The 26,894-nt window shown below is 46.1% G+C and overlaps 1 protein-coding gene across 2 annotated transcripts in view; it reads right to left on the bottom strand.

The window, feature by feature from the left end:
- Positions 1 to 18,107, bottom strand: part of AHCY (adenosylhomocysteinase) — a 28,854-nt gene extending 10,747 nt beyond the window's left edge. The window contains exons 1-7 of one of the 2 annotated variants that reach the window (XM_080405682.1): positions 17,961 to 18,107; positions 16,095 to 16,285; positions 12,990 to 13,065; positions 10,956 to 11,108; positions 4,841 to 4,953; positions 1,767 to 1,974; positions 847 to 934 (exon numbers count right to left, since the gene is read on the bottom strand). In XM_080405682.1, the coding sequence (XP_080261808.1) occupies positions 847 to 934; positions 1,767 to 1,974; positions 4,841 to 4,953; positions 10,956 to 11,108; positions 12,990 to 13,065; positions 16,095 to 16,285; positions 17,961 to 17,988 (857 nt within the window). In that variant the 5' untranslated portion in view covers positions 17,989 to 18,107. The remainder of the gene's footprint in view (positions 1 to 846; positions 935 to 1,766; positions 1,975 to 4,840; positions 4,954 to 10,955; positions 11,109 to 12,989; positions 13,066 to 16,094; positions 16,286 to 17,960) is intronic. The other variant, XM_080405683.1, reaches the window with a different exon arrangement.
- Between the last annotated feature and the right edge of the window lie 8,787 nt (positions 18,108 to 26,894).

Genomic DNA, 26,894 nt, shown 5'->3' with positions numbered 1-26,894 from the left:
CACCGACTGCATTTGACTCTCACAAGATGTGTGCGTCTGGTAATCTTCCAGGCACGTGAAGCCTACTGGAAAATAACCTCTCAAGCTTCTAGGGGAAGGACACTTCCCAAGGAACATAAAGAGGTTATTGGAGAGGAAATATTTTCCCAGTATGGAAAGTAAAGCTATTTTGTTTAATTGATTAAAAATGAAATATCTGCAGTTATTCTCTGCCCTAAACAAAAGAAATTTTTCTTCATGATTTTAAAGTTTTCAGCAGTTCTACATCTCTGGAGACTAATGGCCTTACTTGCTCCCACTTAATCTGATCTTCCACTACAACATGGGGAGTCATAATGGCAAAGACAGGAATGAGTTTGTGAAGAGTGGAGGGGTTATAAATTGAGATCTAAGAAGTGGCAACCAAAAAAACAGCAGGGCAGTTTATTGAGAACAGGCTAGTTTCAAGTCTGCTACATGTACTCACAGACAGAATCACTTTCAACCTTTACTTTTCAACCTTCACCTACCTCTTCTGTTCACATTTATCCACCCTAACACAAATTTAGCCCTGATGCTCTCATTCTCTAAAGTTTATATATCCCTCTACACCTTTTGTTTCTCCATCATCAGACACTAAGGCAGGAGCAATTGCAATGTGCCAACACCCAACAGAACTGAAAGGCCAAAGCCCCATTTTCTCACTAAAATGATGTTAAATCCTGGTGTCCAGAATTTGTGTGTTAACCCTCACCATACTGTTGACAAGTTATGACTGTGGTTTTTTTTTTTAAAAAAAAAAAAAAAAAAAAAAAAAAAGGTAACTGTACAGGGATGCTTTCACTAAAGCAAGTGGCTAGACCATACCTGCCCTGAACAATGTCAGTGCAGCCAGTGGTGGTAACAAAGATATTGCCTTCTTTACAGGCCTCCTCCATGGTTGTAACTTCATAACCTGAAAAAGAGAAAAAAGTTATTCCTCCATCCAACCACCAGCACTTTATTAGAAATCAGATACAATATTACAAGTAGAAAAGTACAGAGAAAGAATGCATGAGAGAAATCTGTGCCAGCACCTGACCTATGGAGGATGCAAGGTAGTGGGCATACTTGCCTTACTGAATACCAACTTAGCACAAAAATATCTATCCCTCAGCTGTTTCCAATCCATAGATTTACACATTCAACCTCTTCTGTCCATAGGTGTAGTATCTCCCACAGCACTCAGACTGGATTCAGGAGGTCAAGTTTTCAAAGGGAAGTGCACACACAACACCTCCAGGTTCTAGTCAGGTATGAATAGAAATGGGATAAACTGGTACTAAGGAGCATAATTACATGAGGCACCCAGATGAGAGAAGGAGCACAGCTGGAAAGGCAGAGCACACGGCATTGCTCTCCAAGAACACCTACTGAAGGCAAGCCTGATGTTTCACTGCAGAGATATTCTCGTGAAGTCACAACCCACACTGGAGGTTAGAGCTGCACAACCTGAAGATAATGAACCCGTTCAAAACCAGGCTTACAGCACTATGAAATTGGAGCCTTACTCCTCTATGGTCTCTATATCCTTGACCCCAAACACATCTTCTAGGTCTATACACTAATAAAATCCTTCACTAACAGGAAAAGAATTCCTGCAGTTGAACTGGAATCACCTTCACCTCAACAGGGACAGGGCTGAAGCCCACTGAAACTTTCTCAGCCAACTACCATGTATTGCTCCACACTGACACACAGAGACCCCCGCCAGATGAATTAATTTCTGCATCTCCTTCAGTTCTCACCTTCCATGGCTGCCTGCAGTGCATTGATGGGATCAATTTCAGTGATGATGACTCTAGCTCCAAAGCCTCGCAGAGCCTGAGCACAGCCTTTGCCCACATCACCGTAACCTGCCACGACTGCTACTTTTCCAGCAATCATGACATCTGTAGCACGCTTGATGCCATCGATGAGGGACTCTCTGCACCCATACAGGTTATCAAACTTGCTCTGAGGAAGAAAATGGAGCAGTTTCAAACAGATGAAAGTCACTCAAGTAAAAATTCCTTAGAGAAACAAAACAGACTTGTATATCAGTACTACAAACCAGGAGACTGACAGCCAGCTAAATACTCTAACCACAATGAGGGATGGAAAAATAACCTGGTTTGATATTTTTACGTATCCAGTTTCTATCTCTATAGTTATTTATACTAGATACGGGCTTCAGCACACACCCATGAGAAGCATTTCGTATATATGTTGTGTCTACTGACTAGGGCTTGTACATGTTAAAAGCTTGTTAGAGGTAATCTGAATTTATCAAATAAAAGCACAAACAATTCTTGCACACACAGGTAGGTAGGTCTTAAGTTCCTTAACCAGATGATCACCAGTCCTCTGCTGCTGTTTATCAGACAATGAACTGAGCCAAGTGCCACAGGCAGGCAAGACAGCACCAGAACTGCTGGCCAAATGATTAGCACGCATTCTTATTTTTGCAAGACACATGCACCCTGCAGAAGCAGCAAGTTGCCCACATCAACCATGAGAAATTGGTTCCTGAAGCCCAGGAAGATGAAAATTGCATCTTCCTCCAGGTTGAGTTACACTAACACTGCCAGACCTCACCACTGCTCAGATCTAGAAAAATCCAGCAAGAAGCCATTCACAATACTAGTCACTGCAGCCAAGAACCCCTGGATATCAGCTCCTAACACCCCATCACACAGCATCCTCTACTGTAACATTTAACATGAGCTTAACAGCCAGATCTCCAAATCAAAATTCCCCTGCCAAGTCAGATGTTAAACAGTATTCCACTTGAACATCTTCCTAAACTCACGAACACATATTGCTGTACTGATTTTTGGAATGCTCCTTCTTTTTCTCCTTGGACCCTTTGTTTTGATCAGGAAGATGGGCTGTATAAACAGTTTTGATTATCTGAAGAGTTACAGAAGCCAGGAATCTAAAAAAAATTTTAAAAATAATAAAAAAAAAGTCTGACTACACAAGTTGTGCTATGCTTCCCCAAGGCATGGGTATAAAGAACTCACCATTTACAGCAAAATTCTGGTCTCAAAGCCTGCTCTGTGCTTTCTACAGCTTTAGGTCACCAATCACTCTTGCTTTCACTTAACACAGATAGCACTGTCTGCTATAAGCAATCTTAAGACTGTGTACCTAGATGTGAGTAGGGGCACAAATGGGACCTACCTTACAGTTTGGATTCAGCCTACAGCTTACAACAGTAAAATTTGTATAATATAAAAACGCAGAAGTCTATGTATAAAACTGTTGCAGCTATGACTCCCAATGCATCTCAGCAAGTTACAAGGTAAGCAGCACATTGCTCCCAGCCTCAGAAGGTGGCCAAGGACTAATGTGTAAGAAGTTATACTTCAGCTCCAGACGTTCATGACTCAGTGCCTCTAAGTTATCACAGGCATATCTGCCATTAATATTTCAGAATATTTGTATTGCCAGTCCTTCAAATTCCAAAGTTAGTGCCTGTTGGTAATCCTCTTTTCTAGTCCTCCAGCAGATTTTCCTTGCGTTACATGCCTTCTAATGGAGGAAAACAGCATGGTCAGATTTGATTCCTATTCACCAAACCCCACAGTTGCAATTGGAGCCTTTCAGACACCATTGTATTCCCATGCAAGGTAGCAGAGTGCCAGATGCAGACATCTGTACCAGCCAAAAACATATTTGGGTGGCAGGAGGGAAGTGCAGAACTGGATAATGCCTCCCTGTCTCTCCAAGTACTAGGATAGGAACCTAATGCCAACTGAAAATATCAGCCTGGGAGAGCAGAATGTGTCATCTCAGTTGCATGCCATCCTGGAGATCTGTAACTGTGGATTGTACAAATCTTTTACTACATAAATACCAAACAGTACTTGAAAATAAGCACTTGTTTGGCACTAGAATAAAGTGAGGTCAACCCAAGAGGTTTTTTTAGAAACATCTGAATTACCAATTCTATTAAACTAATAGTTATTATGCAGGAGGCACAAATCTAGGTGAAAAGATGCAAAGAAACAACAAGCTTCTTCCAAGACCAACTAGATTGCAGCCCACTAGCTATGAAATAAAAATGCCAGATGCATTTTTGTGAACAGAAAGGAGATACTCTTCAGATAGCAAACTGCAGAGAAAGCAGACCAAAGAGTCAGTGAGAACTTCCATGTCCAATAGGATAATGCTAGCATGGTAACTTGAAATAGATTTAGCAACTAGATTTTAAAAACATCTAGATGCATAAACCTTAAGTACACCTGAAATCCCCACTATAATTCACCTGCATCCAAAAATCGCCAGCACCCTTTAAACACCATTCCCCTTCATCCCTCAGTTCACCAGAATTTGTCTCACAAGCAGTAATATAGTTGCACAAGGAATAAATAGCTCCTTCCCCATCCTTTGCAACTGCTGCTTGCAGAGATACCTTGTCAGATCAACCACCCTTTTAACAGCCACAAGCTTGTGTAGGTCACACTCTCTTTTCCAGCTGGTACCCGCCACCTACCTGTGAGCTTTAAGCTACTCAGAGTGAGGACATGCTCCTTGCCACAGGAATTGGCTGTATCCCAGGAGCCATGACTTGGAAGGGTGTTTTCACATTATTAAAATGCAGAAGAATGCATGTCCTTACACACAAAAAAGTCCTTTATGTTCTGAAAACAGGGTATTTACAATGGCATCTCCCATTAGATATCACGGGCTCACTTCAAGGATATGGTGAAAATCTGTTCAGCACCAGGTCAAGAATAGCTCAGCAAGAGGAGGAATACTTGCATGGGAATGACAACAACCCGAAACCAAACCAGTCAGACAGCAGAACACAGCAGAAGGGGTCTGGCTGCACTACCTTGGTGACAGAGTCGTTAACATTGATAGCTGGCACTTTCAGGGTCCCATTAGCCTTCATCTTGTACAGGTTGTGAACTCCAGTGGTTGTCTCTTCTGAAATACCTCTAATTCCTGTGAGGAGAGTAAAAAGATTCACCTTAGCCGAGTTAACACTGCTGCAAACCAACACATCCAGGTGCTGGGAGCATGCTCTAGAGGCCCAGGTTAAACAAACCCTTTGCAGGAAGCAGAAAAGAGATAAAAACCTTCACCTGGATCCTCAAACAGTAGTTTGAAACTTCAAACCAGTTTCTTCCCCTACAAAGCAATTTAAGAGCAGGACAAAATATTATTTGAAAAAATGCAAGGAACCAGGGGAGTCAGGAAAAACCCCACTAATTGCTCAAAAAATAATCAAAAAAACTCTTTTGCAAAAAGGGAAAGATGTTCACCACAGTGATGTTCCTACATCATAGTCCATTCCTGCGAGGTAGCTTGAAAGGAGATGATACCTAGATAACCACACTTAAATCTAAAGCACTTGGATCAATTGGAAAAAAAAAAAACTTAAAAAAAATCAAATACACAGTTCACCACTCCTGTGAGTGTATGAGCTCATCACCTGTCGTAATCAACTTCAGCTCTGATTAAACAGCAGAAATGCCTCCACTAAGCCTGGATAGCAGCTAACGCGAAACTTCAGTTTCATGGGTATTACAAGCACAATCAAAAAAACATTATTTCAAATATATCCTTGTTTGAAAACAGTCCAGGTGGCAGAGACCAGAGAAAAAGGACTGTCTAGAAACACCAACATTATATAATGGACTAAGATCCTGATAATACAGGAACTTTCATGGCATTACCTGGCTCCACATTACACTGAAAGCCCAAGCTGTAAAGGCATCCCCCTGCTTTAAGGATCCTGACTCTTCATGGACCTTTTGACAGTAGCCAATTGTTCAGAAATGGCATCACTGCACATGACTTCTGGATCTCTCTCTCCTCTTCAATGTCTCAATAATATCTCATTATACATAAACTGTCTAATTGCTACACTGGGCAACACCTTGATTACTTTGAAAGCCTATCTGCACAAAAAGGTACTCCATGTATGACAATCAGACTAAATCTGAAACTAAACTATCCAGTCTGGCTGAATTTCCAATGTAAAAGATATGGTAATTATATTTGTTCTTTAAGGACTGGAGGCATACCACAAGACAATTACTTTGTTGAAGTATGAACTACTGGGGGATATAGAGGAATTGTGCTAAATCAGGCTTAAACCACCAACACAAGCAACATCTCTATAAAGAGATCCATGTGGCATTTAGAGCTAATTCAGATTCACAAGACAACAAAAAATATGAAAACAACAAATACCAAGTTCTACATACAGCAGAGTGATGCAAAGATACTGCCCCTCCAGGCAAGCAACTTCTCACATTGACCTCAGAATAAAATTGAAAGGATGCTCATAAGCAAAATAATTTTACAGTCACTTTGACAGAAAAACTGAGAAATAAACAACATTCATAAATCGATCTCTACAGGCCCTTTTATTGACGATAGCCCAGGTTATCCTATGTGAGTGCATGTAAACAGAGACATTCCTCCTTTTCATATATTTTTTCTTAATTCTTCTCCCTCGTTATATAACATATAATCACTCCCAACTCCTACAAATGTTTTTTTATCCACATTCTATCCACAGCCCTCCTAGTATTTAAAAAAGGTGAGTAATAGCCTTCCTATTTCAAAAACAGCAAAAGCAGGAAGGCCAAAGGACTTGCCCAAGATCCCCAGGCAACAGGAGGGCTCTCAACCGCTGCCCACGCAGCTCCTCAGCAGCCAGTATTAATTACTTCAGGGACAGGCAAGTGGGAACCAACAATAACCCCCAGCAAAATCCCCAACATTATTTATGTAGTACGTTAATTCTGTGTATCGAAGAGAAGTGTCCAAGTGCCACTACCTCCCCAGCCACCAAGGCCTATGTGAAATTTATAGGACAGGATGAATAACTGGAGTATCACCTCTGCAAACAGCGTGCAGAACAGTCATCCCTGGCGGGAGCAATGGCAGCAGCACAACCCAAGGCAGGAACACGAACAAAGCTAATGGGATCAATGCCTGCAGCTGAGCAGCTGGCTTTACCTACAAAGAGGGAGGTCAGCCACCCAAGGGGGCTGCAGGCTCCAGGGAGGCTCCCTGAGACCAGACGAAAGGACACTGGAGGGCAGAAAGGCCAGAGCACATATTTCAGAGCCACACGTACCTGCACCCACCAGGCACCCAGGGGTGCTGTGCCTCCCGGGCACGGCTCCCTAGCAGGCTGCAGCGGCCTGGCTCCTGGGAGAAGGCAGGCGGGTGCTTTGCCCCCCCCCCGTGAGTTCCACCAGCCCAGCTGGAGCACGCACCACAGCGCCAGCTGCCCAGCCGCTCAGGTCACCCCCAGCGACGGGGGGAGCGAAGGGGAACCCCAGATTTGTACCAGAGCTCTAATAAGTGCAAAAGAATAAAGCTTGTTAAAATCAGCTTCAAAGTTCAGGGCCCGGGGCAGCGCAGCTGGGACCCACGTGCCCCACCCCCGCGTGGGCCCCACTCGCGCTCCGCGGCGCCACAGCGCCCCCTAGCGCCGCACGGCCCCCCCCACGCACGGGGGCCCCCCCACGCGGGACAGCAGCAGGCAGGTGCGGGTGCTGGTCCAGACGCATCCCCGCTGCCTACAGACAAAGCTGCCAGCTGATCTGAGCCAGGCGAGCTGCAAGCCACCGACACGAGCAGCTTCAGTTTCAGTTCCCAAGTGCGATTCAAAGCAGTTTTCAAACCAGAATTTGCTCAGACATCCCAATGGAGCCCAAGAGACACAGCCATTAGACCTTCCTTTCACTTCCCAGACCACCAGGCAGAAGCACCAGCACTGTGTCACCCAAGGGAAACCAGACCAACGACACCAGGAGGACATGGAGCCTCGTTAGGATTTACCCCCACAGAGGTCTGTCACCACAGACCTTAAGGGCCTTCAGTAACCACCCTCCCAGGCAGTTACCTACAGAGAGAACAAATTTAGGTTTTAACACGTTCAGGGCTTGCTTTGAGGGGACAAGACAACTTAAAGAACATTGCTGGGTGCACAATGAAATATAGCAACAGTAACAAGTCTCCCAAAAGTATCAATCTTGCAGTGCAACTGCCTGGATCTAGTACAACCACCCCCTTGTGAGGGAAACCTGCGGGAGAATGTGACAGAAACCTCCAGTTCAAACCTGCTCTCTCTCTTCTGGTCTGTCTGGCAACTAGGAGACATGCTCATCCTTCAAAAGCTCTCCTGGCTAACATTGCTAAGCCTAGCAGATTGCCTTTAAAATTGCACTAAGTGAACCTCCTACCATGTACACCAGCAGCCTCCTGTCCCTGAAGGCCACCTGCCTGCTGCCCCCAGGTGACATTTACAGCTGGTCTAAGCTACTTTGCAACTCTGCTGGAAGTGCTGCCTACACCACTTTGTTTCAATGCCAGTGACTTAAGTGACTGGAGAACAGCAGGCGGCCTACAGCAAGGAAAAGGCTGCATTCAACTGGAGAAGTCTTGCTAAACACTCAGACCCGCTCTGCTCCCCTGTACTTCTTACCTGATCCGCGAGCCAGTCTGCATCATGCCTCAAGTGTTCCAGTCTTCTCCTTCCCTTCTCAACAGCAGACTTCTGCAGATGCCAGAGACCTCCCTTGCACAAGATGACTTTCTCCTCTCTCTCCTTTGTTCAGGTCTAGCTTTCCCCCTACTGCCTCTATTTGTCTTGGGTTTAAAGGCATTTAGTTCAGCAGAATAAGGCCACTCTGCCCTCCAACAGCAGTCACAACTAGGGAGAGGCAAAGCTTGCTGAGCATTTCCACCCAGCTATTTAACACATCTCCTAGTTGAAGCAGACTTGAATGAGCCGTACTTTCAACTGTTACTTCACACTAGGACTGAACTAACTTCTATTCCAATGCTTCAGCTACTTCTAATTTAAGACAGACAGTTCCCTTGCCCAAAAAACTTGTCCAGCCTTTAAATGGCATATGGCACTTTCAGATGCTGCATGCAAAAATGTCTCCTGCACTCATGAACCCCTCTTTCGACACACTCTGCATGCTCTGCTAATATTGCTATTGCCCTACCTCTCACCCAAAGAGGTCCAATATCATCACAAGCCCTTGGGATATTAGCCTTGTATTTTCAAGATACAAAAAACGGATGCTACTCAGCTTAATTTAAGCAGTCTTTACAGCAAAGGGTTAAGCACAGAGCTCAGTTAAATGAGATCAAGACCACTTGGTGGGTCCCATTCTGGAAGTTTTGCTGTTTCCAAGGAACAATGGACTGGAAGGTAAAACAGATCACATTCTGTCACCCTCCAGTGGCAGCCTTAATTAATTTACTGAACTGCTGCAAGGAAGCTTTTCAGCTATGGTCAGTGCAGGTAGTGCACGCACAGGTTTTAGCAAAAGAAAAGTTGACACGTATGGCATCCTGCCTAGACTAAATACCCAGTGGAAAAGCCATTCCTATGAATTTAGGAAGCAACCCCAGGCAGAAGGGATGTTTTTTATCCATGGGAGACTAGAGATGGATGGAGACAACCCAACTAGGAGACAGTTCAACAGCCATTGCCCTACTGCACCATACTATACCAGAGAGCAAAGGGCCAGAGGGGAGAAAGAAGCAGACAGCAGGAGGGCTGGAAGTATGAAAGGGGCTCAGCACAACGACCCCCAGGAACAGGGACACCAACTGAATTGTTGCATGTGCATGGCAGGGAAACAACCCTGCAAAATAAAGGGTATGAACATGGAAAATTGACAATGCCAGGAAGACAGGGAGGAGTGACCAATTGTGTCATTCCTGGGCATCAAATAGCAGGAAAGCAAAAGGTCATGAACATCAGACAGAGGCAATCTAGGAAGCAAGAGACCTTCGATGGAAGACAGGGGGTCCCAGCATGGCTGAGCAGACACCACCGAAAACCCCTCATTAGTTTAAGTAACAAAGATGTTCGGTGTTGAATTACTCATGACATCAGGCTGAGGATGAACAAGAAAGTGAGGCCTGTCACACAGATGTTTGCTGTCTTCCCGGTGCCCCTACCCGCATGAGCACATGGATGGGGAGCAGCCCCAGACTCCTGCCCTCACACAGCCCTAACCATGGCCTGCCACCTTCAGATTTTTTTTCCTCCATAGCTTCCTCTAAAATCAGTCCAAGTCAGAGGAGAGCTGATCCAGCAGGCTCCTACAGCAACCTCACCTCTACAGACCAAGGTGCACATCATCACATCCCACTGTATCTGTTTAGTTTCCACCCCATAGCATCATCCAATTTTCTTCATATCCCAGATCAAACATGCTCTTTAGCAACACTGGGCATCTGCGACCTGCAGCAGCACAGATGGACACTGGCAGAGCTAAGGAGAATCTGCCATACTTGCCAGGCATAGATCAGCCTGCTACTGCAGGTCATATGAGATTCCCTTCAGATAAATCTTTTTACATAAACACATGCCAGCAACCCCACACTGATCTGTTTTCAGTTTTGCTAACTTACACTGAAGGAAATAAGTCAAAGCAAGAGACTCAACCCTGACTCCACCAGCATCTGTGCTGACAAACTGGGCAAGTTAACACCTTGTAGTTTATAAGGTAGAAAGCCGTTCCCTTTCCAAAAAAGACTACAGGTTGTCATAACTTCATCCAGAGGTTCACTAAGAGGATGGGGGAGAAAAAAGCATTAATGTTAAAAATATTAATTGCAAGCAGACATTAAGCAATCCTAAAACACAGCCCTTTTCCAGGAAGCTTTTGGCAAGTCAGCAGTACCACCAGATTCTCAGGCAACGGGCACTGTGAAGGACAGCCAGAAAGACAGGTCACTGTAGCTTACACGCTACAGAGATGGAAACAGCTCCTGTTGGTAAGAAGATTCTGGTCTTGGACTGTAAGCAATTCTCATAGACTTATTCATAGCCTGTTTGTACATGCCAGTTGCTCTTCCCTCACCCCTTTTACACAAGCAGGGAACTCCCATAGAAACAGACTGTCTAAACAGCCTCCCAAGCAGAACTGTGCCTGACAAAACAAAATACACATCACCTTTCAAGAGCTGTGGGTATTTGGTATGAACTAGGTTGGTAAGGTCTCCACCATCATCCAAAATCATGTTGAGGGGCTGCCCATCCTTGAAGTACAGGGTCTGCTCAATGCACCACAAATATTCCTCATCAGTCTCCCCTTTCCAGGCAAACACTACATGGGAACAAACACACACAATTAGCCAGTTTCTTACTCAGCATGTAGTAAAGCAGCCAAAGGAAGATTTCATCAGCAACTCTCAGTAGCAGAGCAGACAGACAGATGATTATCTGTGCCTGCAGGCCAGAAAAGACATTTGCATTAGAAAGAAAAAAAAAAAAAATATCACAGAATGAGAAGTGAAATCACTTTGCCTTCTGTTCCAGGCCACAAACTGTCAAAATTTTGAGACTTCACTGCTCTCCTCCTTCCATGTTAAGATGGAGAAGGCAAAGCAAACCAAAAGAGTTATGCTCGTAACACTGCACTTGCTCCCCTAATACACCCTATGATACCAGGATTTAGAAATAGCCACTGGATATATTGATACAGATAAATGAAAACACAACTACAGGATTTTCCAGCACAGCAGAAAAGAGGGATTAGACTTTAGCATGAATTAAGCACCAGACTAAACTCTGAGTTTAAATTCTAGTCTCTAGCACAGCACCCAAATCTAAGCCGCTGTGCATTGTCTGCTCTTATTGGGGCATATTTCTGTATCAGTACATCTACCACCAGCAACATGCTGCAATCACTAGCATGTTGTATCTAGCAGTATTTTTGCCTTTCCAGGCATTTGTACTGGCTTCAAGCTATACTTGAGCCTCAGTGGTACTCAGTCATCCAAACATATATCAGGCATATGATTTACAAGCCCCAACATTTGGCAAAATTGTCATGTTTTCACTGTTCACACAGAATACTAACCTTGAGACACAGAGAGACAATCATGCAATTGTCCCATCTGAAGAAATGTGCATCAGTATCTCATATCGTACCCAAAGGATCAGCATTCCTCCATGGTCTCATAAACTCAGTATGTGAAGTCCAATATTAACAAAAAGACCAAGTTCCACAAAACAAGGATACCAAGGGCAGAGGTCAAAAACTTAGACCTCTGCCCTCCACCTGTAAACTGCTCTTCAGTTGAGTTTTGGCTGTCAAAAGCAGTGAGGAAGGCAATATCCTAACATCACATCTAGAGAGTCCCATCTGGTGCTTTGCCATCACATGCCAGACAGGCAGAGGAGGCAATGCTTGCAACTAGTAACGCCAAAGGAACTGATAAAGGGACTACTTTCTTCTATTAACTTAGAACGGACCACTGCTAGGAAAAGACTTGTGGCAATAGCTAATTAGAACAGAAATGAAAGACACCTCCCAAAGCAAAGAACCAGGCTGCCAGAAACCAAGTTTAGCCTCTGTCAACATCCAGGCTCAGGCCGTAGAGTTCCCAGCACAAAGCCATGAGGACTGTATGTCCTTCAGGCTGAGTAAGACAGCAGACAGCTTAACATATTCATACTGATCTGCAAGGTATTGCTTTTTATTGGAAGGTGACATTTAACAAAACAGCAGCATCCGGATAAACCACTTCAGGGATATTAGGCAGCAACACAGCTGGTCTAGCTCTAGCCTAAAAATATCTTGAGCATTGACCCTGTCACTGTAGCTGTGAACAAGGCAGTTAACATCCCTTCGCGGACTGCTGTTTAGCAGCAGGCTTGCCAGAAAGCACCACACACACCTACACACCAATCCATTTAATTAACTAGCCCATTCAATTCTCTTAATGACCAGGCTTAAAGCTGGTAACATACAGCCAGGCTCTTTCATAGCCTAACACCATCCATTGTCAGGAGTACTGTGCGTAGCCTGATGCAATGCAGCTTGAATTCAATGTCCCGTTTTGTAACAATCACTGCTTTTGATGGGCTATTTCTATCCTGAAGCTTGTTCAGAAGAGCTTGATTTGTACACAGTTTGATTTAGCTAGAACAGGCAGTACAGTACCCCCCAACTCAGAGCCAAATCAGAACACGGAAAACTTACCAGGGATACCAGCTTTTGCAATAGCAGCTGCAGCATGGTCCTGAGTGGAGAAAATGTTGCAGCTTGACCATTGTACCTGGAAAACAACCCAAGTTTTGTTTGCTGAACAAAGTTCTGAGATATTAGCCACTCTCTCCCAGACACAGGAGTCCAAAAGGGAGCAAAAGCAGGAAGGTATATTTAGTGCAGATTTCTGCCTTTCTCAGTAGCTCTGCAAAGTTGAGGTGAAAACAAAAGTGTCTGACTAGGCCGGGAAAAATAATGTCACATTGGGAGAGAATGTAATGGAGCTTTAGTTGTGCCACATATTCAGCCATCTCCTCACTCACGAGAGCTTCTGCCAGACAGCCAGCGCGTACATTCAGCTATAGATCTTCAGCAAGTGCACAGCAGGGCAGGTTTAGAAAGTTTTGGTCAATAAAGTCTAAGATTTTCAGAACAGCCACATAGCAAGTGTCCGCTGTGTGATATGGACATGCAGCAACACACCTGCTGGCATGCAGCTGAAACACTACACTCGATCAACAGGCATTCTCCAAGATTATGCTCACCGAGCTCTGTGCTCCAGTCACGAAAGCTTTTCCAGCTGAGCTAAGCATTTTCCACACATTTCATAACTAGGCTCAGGCACCTAGAAAAGCAACAGCATGTTGCTGAGTTGCACTGAAAAGTGTCTGCGTACCTACTGCAGCTCCCCAGTGTGCAGAGAAACCACCACGTCCCAGAGCCACACATGTGTTCTCACTCTGCTCCCTACAGGGCTGACTGGCAGGTATTTACATGCTTATTTGTAAGCAGACCTTGAGGAAAGAGGGCAATAAGGCATAATCCTTCAGCCTGTTTTCAGATACTCATGCTACTTCATCAAGAGTTGACACTTCAAGGTAAGGGCTCCAGCAGGAACCACCTCATCTGAGCCTACACAACCAACACTTGCCAGTGAAAACATACCTGGCAGGAGCACAGGAAAACTGAATTCATTATGTTAAGCACTGCACCTCCTCACCTGAGTTTTTCTAAGCTCTCTCCATCTCAGTACAGCTAACATCAGGAGGCACCGTGAAATTCAAAGTATACAGAACACCTATATATTGTTTACACTTCAAGCACTTGATGCAAGACATAGGCCACTTCAGCTCTGCATCCTCAGATCCGTAACACCAGTTTGTGATAATGGCATAGGCCCTAAATAAAAGGCACGCTTAATGGGCTCAAAGCCTAATATTTACATCACTGGTTATGAAGAGGATGCATTTTTATTACAATTTAAAAACTTGTATTCTGAAGCCCAGAGTATTTATTCTATCATAGTTAACCTAGCCAAAAAAAAGTTACCAAGGATACCAAGATTACTATGCTGCAGCTACATCCTAATGTAGGGTATGGTTTCATCAGAGTTTCAACCCTTCCCCTCAGGCACCAAAGTTCTGGTAGAAAAGGTGACCCAGGGCTGGATCCAAACTCAAGTCAAAGTCTAACACGCAGGCATCAGGACAGGGAAGGAGCCAACACAACAGCATACCTCATAAAGGCACAACCACAACTTAGGCTTAGAAGAACTAAATCTCTGCAGGTACCTCCCTGAATGACTTGGATGAATCCCAGCACCACTGATTTGGGGTTGTGCTCAGACTAAAGCAGCTTGGCAGTGTCTGAGCAAGCATACAGCTGCCGCCTAGGCCAGCCATACTGGGATACAGCAACCAAGAGAAGCAGCAAGGAGCTTCCTAAATTTCAGTGGCTACTGCTTTCTTTTAAATCCTGTGGAGGGACAAGAGCTTCGTACACAGAGTAGCTGTAAAAGCCAGGACTGTGTCGCCTGATAGCCACAGCCTGAAGCTGAACAGTCATTGCTGTATATGTAGCTGTGACAGCTTAATCAGGCAGATTTTAGTTTTGTACGGCTAGCTCCTGGTTATTGAACAAATTTAGCAGTACATAAAATAGAAGTGAATTCTTTGGTAGTCACTACTCTCTTTAGTGTGCCTGCATGACCCTCTCCATTTTGAGGTGCAATATTCTGCAAAGCTCTCCACCATTTGCAACCATGGAACAGCTCTAAACAGGCTAAAGGACACCTGCACAACAGCATGACCAGGCTGACCTGGCACGCTGTCTACACCTACCCCCTCCACTTCTTGAGGAAACGTCTTAGCTGCTACAAAGAGAGCACCTCCCCTTCTCCCAGTGCATTTTGATCAGCATGACACTGCTCAACTCTTAACTGTTCCCACTGAGGGAACCTAGATAGGGCATCTCTGGGCAGCTTGAGTTTAGGCAGCTAAACTTCAGCAAGAAGGAATTTCAGTTCACATAGGTACTTAACATAATCCATCATCAGGTTCCAGTCAGCCCCCTGCTCGGCACTGAAGCTATGTGGATTGTGCTCAGATGCCTGGCTCTCCTCATGCCCTGCAGGGTAAACACTCAGACAATGTTTGGACTTCATTCAGCAAGACAGGCAGAGAACACAATGCAGTAAATGGCTTATTAGTATCTCAGTCTTTAATAAAGGACCAAGGTAACTGGTCCCCATAGTTACACAACAAATTCAAAGTCAGTGGAGCCCACAGGCCTGGATCACTGAACCACACTGCCTCCCTGTTTTCCTGCTCAAGGGCCAGCAATACGCCCTCAGAAAGCTTCATTAGTCTTTGCTGACTTTACCAGGGCATGGTGTGGTTCTTAATACAAACTAATCTGTGCTGGAGGCAAGCACTACAGCTTCAGCACACAGCACCGCATGCCCAAGCACAACACAACTGTGTGGGAGCAGTTTTGGGCACCTCTGCCCGGGGTGCTGTACGCACAGCTGACAGAGTGGCTGAAGCCAGTGAGCCAGCCCAAAATGGTTACTCATGCAGATGCGACTTGTCCAAAGGAAAGATGCATGCCACATCCCAGAGGTGCATGCAGCACTGGTGACAAGGTTTTTGCTTAAGGAGAGAAGGCATAATCCATCCATCTGGAGACTGCAGCACAGTCTCTTCCGAAAAGCACAAATATTTGCCAGGATCCCCCAAGTTAGTTATATAAGCAGAAGCAGTGCCCCAGGCAGAGCATTACCTAAAAGCACGCTGAAGGAGAAACTCAGAGACACTTTACCTCCGCTCCCAGCTCTATAAGGGTCTCTATGAGAACTGCTGTCTGCACAGTCATATGAAGGCAACCGGCAATACGTGCACCTTTCAGCGGCTTTGATGCAGCATACATCTCCCGCATCTTCATCAGCCCTGGCATCTCATTCTCCGCAATCTCAATGGCCTTTCGACCCCAGTCAGCAAGGCTGATGTCAGCTGCAAGAGAAGTAGGACAGGTGTCATAGTTTAAATAGCTGAGACCTTGGTATCTGTTCACACACTTGTGGATAGGTATTGGCTGCAACAGCTGAACTGAACAACCCGCAACAGCTGGGAGAAAGACCATATTCCACGTACTATGTTTTTTTTACTATGGTACACAGGCTTTCAAACAGGTTTAGGCCAAACCTAACAGCCCCTCTGAAAAAAGTGTGCTCTATATGAGCATATTAATCAACTGATCTAGCATGCAGACATCCTGATGCTTGTTAATTCAGCAAGCACCAGCCTTAAGCACTCCCCCTTACAGACACTGCCCAACGGTCTGACACTTCCTATAGAGATTTACTTCCACGGTGTTAAGACTTGTATGGGGGGCTGCCTGCACAGCGATAACTTCCCCATGAGCCACAGGTAGCATGCCCCCTGCCAAGTGCACCAGGAGCTGAGCCCAGCCCCCCCCCCCCCTCCCTGGGATCCTTGGATCCACAAAAATTCTTTTCAAGGCACCATAACTGCTTTAGTTACAAGTCTCCTTCTGCCTTTGTACACAGGACCTACAGTAGAAGTTTGGCTAAAACTGAACAAAAGAGACCACCTCTGACAGGCTAGCTCGCAGTAGGAAACACCACGCTCGGCATGGGAGCCTGACTCCAGCCCTGCAAAGGGACAGGTCAGGCAGCAGCCGCTCAGGTGTGCCACCCAGCAGCACCAGCCACCACCAAGGTCCCCTCGCACTCTGTCAGCTCCCTCGGAGACTTCAGAAACTTACCATTTCGCTTAGGAACATAGCCAGACACTTTTCTTTCACCTACCTAGCAAACACAGGCTGTTTAAAGCACTTCAGAACACTAAGACCTGAGTCAGACTGCCACGTGCAATATCGATAAGCTAATTGCATTTTGCTCCAGCACGAAGCCCAGGAGGCAGCAGCTGCCAGCCCTCAGCCTGGCAGGGAGAGAGAAACGCCCAGGTGATGGAAGGGCCGCGGACACAACGGTATCAGGGGGGGGCTGCTTCTTTAACTTTACCCCTTTTAAGGGCTCAGTGGTTTTACAAGGGCTGCTTAAGAATATATCCTGTAGTATTTCAGGTTCATAGCCTCCAAGGCAAATTATTTATGAGCCTGAGCCTTACAGGGTATCTTCTCTTTGATTTCAGCCTTCAAAGAACACACAACCCTTAGTAACAATTTAAGGGGTTTATGGAGCTTCAAGCCTACAAGAACACCGTCAAATCCCATAGGGAAGCGTGTAACACGAGTCCCAGCCGCGAAGCCACCCTCGCACTGGGGGTGAGGGCCGGTCCCCAGTGGCGGCCCGGGTGGTCCCGGGGGGCCAGGGCAGCCGCACTCGCCCAGCCGTGGGCCGCGGGTGGGCCCCGCCGGTGCCGCGCTGCGGGAAGGGAGCGCGGCGTCAGAGAGCCGCTGCGGCCCCCGGCGCCCCCTTCCCTCCCCGCGGGTCCATCGGCGGCGGGAGGGCCGCGGCGGGGCTCCGGCCCCGGGCTCCCCGCCCGCCCGCGCTGCTCGCCCCCGGCGGCGGCCCGGCCGAACGGCAGCTGCCATCTTCCCGCTGCCGCGCCGCGGCCCGGCTCCCCGCCGCAGCAGGCCGGGACCGCCCGCTGCACTCGCCCCGGCCGCCGGGGACCGCGCCGGGCCCTGGCTCGCACTCACCCACTTTGTACGGCAGCCGGTCCGACATGCTGGCGGGCCGCGGCACGGCACAGGAGAAGGAGGCGGCAGTGGCCCCGGGAGCGCTTTAAGTAGAGGCGGGGCCGCCGCCTGCGTGAGGGGCCGGGCCGGGCCAGCATGTGCGCGGTGGCACCCGGCCGGCGCGGATTCTGCCAGCCCGCGCCCTCGGCCCCCAGCGGGCGGAGAGGTCCCGAGGCGGCCCCAGCGGCGGCCCCCGGCGCCGCAGTGGGCTCCAGGGGCCTGGGCCCTGGCACCGGGGCGAGCCCAGGCCGCAGCAGGGCCGGCTGTGCGGCCCGGTGGTGGCTGCGGTGGCCCGGCCGGCAGGCGCCGGGGCAGCCGCGCAGGAGCAGGGTGTCGGGGCAGTGCCGGGCAGCCCCGGGACCACATCTGGCCATGGAGCCACTGCGGGCACCGACCGGGCGGCACACCGCGCCTGCTCTCCTGCCAGGTTCCCCCTGCTGCCCCACGGGCTCTTTAGCAGACACGATTACTCGGCAGTGTGGCAGACCCCACGCAGTGGAACCCGGGCCGTCAGGCGCGAGGCGGGGCCGTGCGCCAGCGGGATGCCACGCAGACGGAGCCGAGGCACGGCATGAGAGCTGCCCTGCCTGCCTGGACCTTGGACTTGGCTGCGGCCCGCGCCTTTTCCGGCTCCCGCCGGCCTGCCGGTGCGGGGCAGCACCGGTGCGGGCAGGCCTGGCGGCCTCTGCCCCCCGCCGCAGCCAATGCCCACTGCACACGCAGGAGGCAGGGCCCTGCTTCAACCTTGCCCGGGGGTCACCTGCGTGTTCACTCCTGTTCTAACATTGGAAACACGTTTTTCATAATCCTCAGTCATAAACTGGGGTGAACTTTGCAACCAGGGTGTTACACGCCTTTTATCTGTGAAATACTTAAAAGTGAGGCTCCCCTCATACCCAGAAATTCTCACTGAATTATTTTGAAAAATTTGAAAACATTCTCAGTGCTGAGCTCACCCCAAGCCCCCAGCTCACAATGCTGCCCCTAAATGAGGTTCAATATTTGCTACCTGAGCAGCAGGTGATCTTCAGTGAGCATCCTACAGTGAACAGCCAACATGCAAAGACAGAAGTCCCAGGAGGAAGCCTGCAGCTCTACAGCCAGTATGCATGCGAGTGGTAATGTTTGTGTTTATATTCAGAGTGCTGCAGGTGCACTGGCACACCTGATACCATCCCAAGCAGTTCTGTAAATCAAAAGGTGCCCAAAGGAGCAGCATGTCTGTTCCCCTGGGACAGGTTTGTCTAACTCAATTGCTTTGCATCACCAACAACCTTTTTGTCACAGCTCAAATGCACTGGCTCACAGCGGCAGGAGAGGGGTTGGGGCTCTGGCAGTTCCCCACCCACTCCTCCAGGACACCAGGGTTGTACCACGGGCAGAGTGCAGTTTCTGGTGTGCTCCTGCACACCTGCCTCTGCCCACAGGCAAAGGGGACTTCCCGACAGCTCTGTTACACAGTGTGACCTAAGGGCAACAAAACTCTCTGTATCCACCTTGTGTTAGGTGTCAGCCCACAGCCTCCCCAGCAAACCCGATCATTAGTTTGTCAGTTATAGTCAATGTCTTTACGCACTAACCCACAGCAACCCCTACACATAAACCATCCTTCCTGAATTAATGAGCAAGGCCAGAACAAAGACATCATTTCATATAACTCCCACTAATTTCAGCTCAAGGCATACTTCCCTGTGAAGGCTGAAAGGGACCAGCACCTGACTACAGCGAAGCCAAGGAGCGAGTGGTGGAAGCTGACAGTATTTACTAAAGGAGGACAGATCAGCTCCACCTAGTGTGAAGGCGCCCCAGCGGATGTCAAAATATTCTCTGTTGTTTATAAATGCATAAGGAGTGCTTAAATACAAGCCATGCTAGTGGCATGGTTTGCCCTGACCCTCTGATTTAGGAGATTAACACCTCATAGCGCTGTGTTACACTACATCTTAATGTATAGAGTAGTCAGTGCCTTGATTACTCATATACACCCTTGGCCTTTCATTGTTGCTGTCGTTGGTGGATTTGGGACACCAGATGGCACAAGATAGGCACAAAATGAACGTAACCAAAAAGAAGAACAGGAAAAAGAACAGAAGTGTACAAAAACTCACTACCTAACAGAGCAGATGAAACAGTAACAGGATGTTGTTCATGTTATACATCCTGTGATTGTTTCATTTACTGTAGTAGTTCAAGTAGGGAAGTTCTGGGTTATAAATTTAAGTATCTCAGTCACCAAAAAGCTGAGAAACTCGGGGGGGGGGGGGGGGGGGGGGGCAGGGGCGGGAACACTTCAAACCCCCAAGAATATGACATTTCTTCAGAACTATATTTACAAAAAGATTGGCCTTACTGGCATGACTGGGAAATACTAGATTTCAAAATTAGGAGAAAACATCAGTCTAAGATTCTGTATGCTTCACACAGGCACTCCATACAAAGCCAGTCAGCTGCTTGACTGGGGCAAGTTATATATTGTATACCTTATAAGAAGGATTTTTTGCAATCTGATACTTTTTTTATAAAAAGAATGCCTGTGATTTGTTCAACAGGATTCTCACTTGACAGTGCATTGGGAGGATCTGTGCTGAGTGTGAATTAGAAATGCACAGAAAACGAGGCTGCTGTTCACAGTACTTCCATTTGCCACAGCAGGTAGAAGATGAATATCAAAGAGTGGCAAGGATGGTCTGACAATTAATGCGGTGCTGTGGGAGCATGGAGAATGGGGTTCTATGCCTACCATAGCACATCACCCCCTGTGCTCCTTGCTCAGCCCCTTAGGACAGGCTTTGCACAAGTGATCATTAAATGCATACTCATTTTCTAGGTGCCCATGACAAGCGTCCTCTGTTCTCTCCTATTTGACCAATGTTCTGCCAGGCTGCATGAAGTTCAGAGTACATCAACAACCTTAGAAAAAGCAGCACAATGCCAAATACTCTAACAAAACAAACCCCGAGTGTCTCAAAGTGGTACCCACTAACAATGAGAACATTTGACATTACATTCTGTATCTCATCCTTACCCGTAAACTGCAGACAATGATTTCATTTTCCCACAGACTTACATACCCATTGCAAAACTAAATTCATTTCTGCCTGTGAAGCACTACAATATTGTGGTGGCAGCATTCAGGAGCACCCTGAATTAGGAAAGAAATGTTGTTTTACCCTGCATAGAGGTTTGATAAGGAGTGAAGAATCCCCACAGTGAATGATGCAGATGGAAGAAGTGTTGCATAGCTACAGTTCCAGCTAGCACAAGCCATTCTGTGCAGTGGGGCAGGTACAGTGTCTGATGATCCAGTTAGATTGTATCATGATAAATGTCACAAGGTGCCTAATGAAGGTTGTAACTGTGGTGTCATCACTGGCATCTTCTAAGTAAAGTACTTTGCTCTGTAGCCCTACCGCTTGTGTGGGCCCCAGGCAGCAGCTGAAGGTTGCAGCAGCCTTCTTACATGCACACTGGATGACTCACACTGCTAAGTTAGCTTAGCAGGGGTCCCATGTGGACTAGAGCCCTTATTCATGCCTTAAATTGGCTTTCAATATAGTGCTATTAAAGGTAGCATAGACATACACTTACAGTACTTGCAAATGTGTTACAGTTCATGCCACAAGTAAACTTCCCCTACCTGCCTCAAGCGTAAACTCTGAGGCATGTATTGCCTCACGTTTGCAAAAAATCCTTCAAAACAGGATTTCCCGCTCACTATCATCTTGTGCAGCAGTACAGAATACCATCACTGGGGATCTAGTTCAGTTAACACTACCTCAATCCACAGTAATGTTTATATTACTGTAGCAGGCATTAGCATTATGATAACACCATTTGCCACAGTGATTTTAAACTAACACATTTCAGGTTCACCATAGCTAACTTTATCCTCCCCTCTCCTCAGTAAAGGCTTCTGCACTTCACCAGGTCCTGATTTTGTGTTTATGATACTATCCACTTTCCATCAGAAACTGCCCAAGAGAGGGCAGAGGGACCCTCTGTTTTGATTTCCCTGTGAATAAGGACTAGCAGCATTTAAGTAAGAGTCTGGTATGATCAGGCTGATGCCAAGGGTTAAAAGGAGGCTATGTTTTTGTTGCAAGAATGCTAGAAATTATTACTTGTGAACATGCTGTCTGTATACCCAGTGCAAGCACGAGCTGAAGCAAGAGCTAGAAGATAATAAACGAACTGGTGTGAAGAGAAGCCTGGACTAATTTTACCTCTTGCCTCTTATTTTCCTTATACCCCCAACAAGAGAAAAACCACCAGGTTCTGTTTCTTAGAGGAACCCTGGGGCTAGCCTGTTACACAAGAGGCTGGTTCAGCCCCTGAGAGCCTGAGGCTCCGGGTTGGTGGTAAGTCAGTACATCATCTTCTCCTCCCTCTCGCAGTTGTAGCAAGCATGAGCGTAATATGAATTTAGGACCAAGCCCTGAGCCTTGTAGAGCAAGTTTAACCAAGTAAATTCTCCCTTAATCCAGTCTGGGAAATTATGAGCACTGCACCTGGTATGCTAATGGCATGCGATGGGACTGGTACAGCAACCTTCCTGCCCCTTGCTGTGACTCACCTCAAGTTTGCAATTCAGCTGCCCAGTTACTTAGGGCACACTGAGCATAAGAAAGGCCGGATAAAATAAATAGCATGAATGAGCAAGATTACTACTCAGCAAGGGATATTCAAAGCCTGGGCCTGTTAGCTTCCTTGCAGTCCAAGACCAGAGGTTTCATTCAGTATTCTTGCCAGAAGTATAGTGCTGCAGCTCCAGGGGATAGGCAGACTTGGTGAAACTTGACCTCTTACTGAACAGGATTGATTGCTTGGGTTGTTTTATTCTTTTTAGTGGAGGGCATTGGGGTATCCTGGTACAAGGAACTACATAAGGTAAAGAAAGTACACTCCTTGGAGCTGACACAAAGGCTTTTAAAGAATTCACAATGGAAGCCGGTTCATTAGCTGTATTTGGCTTTGGATCAAGCCCCAGGTATTTAAATCATACATTCTCCCTTTGTATTAGTTTTGACATTACATAGCTTTTTACCAGCATCTGTTCTGCTCTGAAATGCAAGCTGATTTATACCAGAGCAATTTGCAAGGAGGTAAACCGCTCAGGGGATGAGTCAGCCCTTCTGATGTAGATAATTCACAACTGTATAAATGAGGGAGGTTATCAGGGTGGGACAGGAACAAACCTGGGTCTAAACAAGATAAAGGCTCCCTCTCTAGTAGCATCTCCATTTCAAAACCTCTTCTCAAAGAGCCTGGCAGAAGCAGGCTTCCAGCTTACACTGAGCAAATGCATGTGTTCCCATCTTTTCATATGTCCTAGATGCAGCATCTAGAGAGCAAAGCAGTAACTGGGATCCAAGTGTTACCTGGGGGTACCCTGCATATCTGCCATGCTGTCCCACCACAGGCCTAGCTGACCTGAAAGCTGCTTGCAAGGTCTCTGTAGACAAAAGCTGGACAGAGCTGTCAGTTAAAATGCATGGTATGTTTCACCTATTCCAGCACCAGCATTCCATGTCTTTTTCTGACACCACCACCCCCAGCACCCCAGTCCTTCAGTCCAGTGAAAAAGTGTTCAGCCTTTTGTGTGGGGAAGAGAGGAACAATTTTCCCAGTATCTTGCCCTTCCTTTGAAATACATATCTTGGTTGTGTCATTTCCGTTCTCAAGACACCTAATCACTCCCTTCCAGTTCTCTGATTATGCACTGTAGAGCACCTGAGTAATAAAATACTTAATTAAATAGCCACATGTCTTTGTTTTACCCTTTAATTAGATTACTTGGAAATAATAATAGTTTCTCAGCAACCTGAGGGTTTTGTATATTCCTTCTGCAGATAACAGGAACCAATTTATCTTTTCGTACTGGTATTTTTCTAAATCCCAAGTCGAATTAATCAATTCTGATTTAAAAGTAAATTTGAAATAGACACACTCTTGACTTCACACTGTTATCTTCATGAGTGAAATCATGAATTCAGACTCTGATAACAAGGCAGCACAACAAAAATTCTCTTTTTAGGGATGACAATTTCAAAATAGTAAGTCTGATTTTAAAATATAAAGCACTTGCTACAATAATTACCTAGTTAATAAAACGCTCCAGAAGACTTATTTATAAGAAGACTGACTTTATAGTTTTTTATAAAGTGCCTTGAAATCCAGTAATGAAAAATGATGTGAAAAAAAAGTATTCCTGCATTTCTAAATCACCAGCTTCAAAAAGCCTTCAGTGAGACAGAAGTGTTAAGCCACTGTTAAAAGATTTAAAATGTCTTAGTAGCTAATGGATGCTGATGACTACTCAACAGTCATTGTGTGATACTTGCTTGGGGCTGTGTCTAGCCCAAAGTGGCTAAGCATTCACACTAACAAAATGGCTTCCATGGAGAGATGGTCACTGTGGTCTCTTCAGTACCAGCAGCAGCTTTATGTCGTTAACTTACATGGTGTTAGTAGACTGAGGTCCTAAATGAAGGTGGAGAAAACCTCAGAAAACTCAACAAAGACAAATGCAGGTGGAGGGAGTAACCCCAATTCAGCAGGACATGGGGTCAACAAAAAGCAGTTTAGTGGAAGAGGTTTTGGGGTCCTGGTAAACAAGTTCAGTAAGAGTGCACGGAGTGCCCCTGTGACAAAGGGCAACTGCATCCCAGGCTGTGTCACCAAGAGTGGAGCCAGCAGGATGACATAAAGGAACCTTGCCCTTTACTCTGCAGTGGCAAGAACCTATCTGCCAGTGCTGGGTCCAGTTTGAGCTCTCCAGTATAAGGCAGGCACTGCTGTACCACAGTTCAGGGGAGGCCACCAAGATGATCAGGAGCACTGGACGTATGAGGAGATGCCGAGATAACTGGTTCTGTTTGGCCTGGAGAAGAGAAGGCAAAGTGCATCTTACGGCCGTCTACAGCTGCCTGACAGGAGGGTGTAAAGAAGCACCATACCTTTTGCAGAGATGCACAGGGACAGGATGAGGGACAAGAAGCAAAAGTTCCTACAAGTGAAATTCCAATTAGATATAAGGGGGAAAAAAATCGTTATGACCCCATCACTCAACCAGAGCATGAAGAAGCTATGGGACCTCTGTCCTTGAAGGTATTTGTCTCTCCACTGGACAAGGCCCTCTGCAACCTTATCTAAGTTGGTCCTGGTTCAAGCAGGGCGTGATCTAGAGGCCTTCAGGGGCTCCTTCCTACCTAAATTATTTTGTATTTATGTGATTCTGTCTGAATTTTTATGTGCTTCACTAAAATAATAATAAAAAAAAATCATTAAACACTTGTCAAGAAGCTAAGAAACCCAATTATGTTTCCAACTCTGACAGCAACTTGCTGTTCAACCTTTAGTAAATTATGTAATCTTGGAAGGAAGATGCTTGTCTTATGTGAGGTCAATGGGGATCTGTTGGCTGAGAGTGGAAAAAGGGAGTGAATGAAGGTGGGGTCTGTTCCAGGAGAGGGGATCCCATACTCTAGGGACAGCAGAATAATAAGGGTGTTCAATGCTTCTGTAACACAGTCTGGTCCTACCCCTCTAGCTGAGGGAGCTTAGGGCTTTTGAGGTATCAGGGAGCAATCTCCATTTATAGACTCCTGCTTAAAAATCTAATAGAATTGCAATATTTTAATGATCCTGCAGGATTTTTTTGTTACCACTTGAAAGATTCAAACATGGAAGAGATTTACACAACTCTGCCACACAGACCCTTATCCTCATTGGTTTCCCAGTCAACTACCAGCACCAACAGCACTAACTTAGATCTGACTGTAACAACACAGTTAAGATTGCATTCTGGATTAGTGATTTGAATATTGTTACTCGCAACAGCCCAGCTGAGAATAACTGCTATATGTATCTTGCCACAGGAAAAAATCTCTGTCCCAGTGACCTTGACATCTAGATTGGACTGAGAAAGAATGGGAAAAAATATTAATATGATTTAATATTCTCTCAGAAATTAACTCCCAGAAACACTGCTTGACCATATCAAACCTAGCAAATCTGGAAAGCTATCAAGTGTACACAATTTTCCTAAAAAGTCAGATCATGCTGCACAGTTATAGCAAAGTTTCCTAACCTGTTGGGGTTCTTACTAGTCAAAAGAAAGTTATGACAGGGAATAGCAAGAAAAGTCCATCCTGACTGAGTATCTTGTAGTTATAGAAAGTATAGGGAAAAAGAAAATAATCAAGCAGTCCCCTCCTTTCCCCAAATAAGCAAACAAAAGTAAAATCTTGGATACATAGCTCTTCTGCCACTCAATTATATTCATCTGTGCTTGCCAGGTTGTTCTGGTGTTAATTCGTTATTTGTTGTTCCAGTTCACTGATAGGCCATGATTTTTAACAGTGAAAATAATCTCTGAAAGAGTTTGAATGTGAGGGTTGCTTTACGTTCATCTTGCCCTGGCAAGCATAAACTAATCAGTAGTCTGTGCACCTGGAATTCATTTTTTTCTCATGAATTTTGCAGAGCAGATGGTGCAAATGGAACTTGGAGGCATCAGAAGCTGAAAAATAAAGAGCTTAGGGTTGCTAGTGTTGAACAACAATCACTTTTCTGAAACACCAATTACAAAAGGAGGGAAAAAAATTATATTACAGAGGACAACTGTGATGGTTTCACCCCAGCCATCAACTAAGTACCAGGCAGCCACTAATTCACTCCCCTCCACCTTTGCCTCCTGAGATGGGGAGAATCGGAAAAAGGTAAAACCCACAGGTTGAGATAACAACAGTTTAATTATTAAAATAAAGTAAAAACAATAACAGTAACAACAACAACAGTTATAATGAAGAGTACAGGTAGAATGAGGAATAAAATCCAAGGGGGGGGGGGGGGGGAACCAAAACAAAAAAACCCAAGCCAGTCCCCGTCCCAGCC

The sequence above is a fragment of the Falco punctatus genome (genome assembly GCF_963210335.1).
Source record: "Falco punctatus genome assembly, chromosome: 10".
NCBI lineage: Eukaryota > Metazoa > Chordata > Aves > Falconiformes > Falconidae > Falco > Falco punctatus.
Note: the sequence above shows the minus strand (reverse complement) of the source record. Positions and strands in the feature narration are given on the sequence as shown.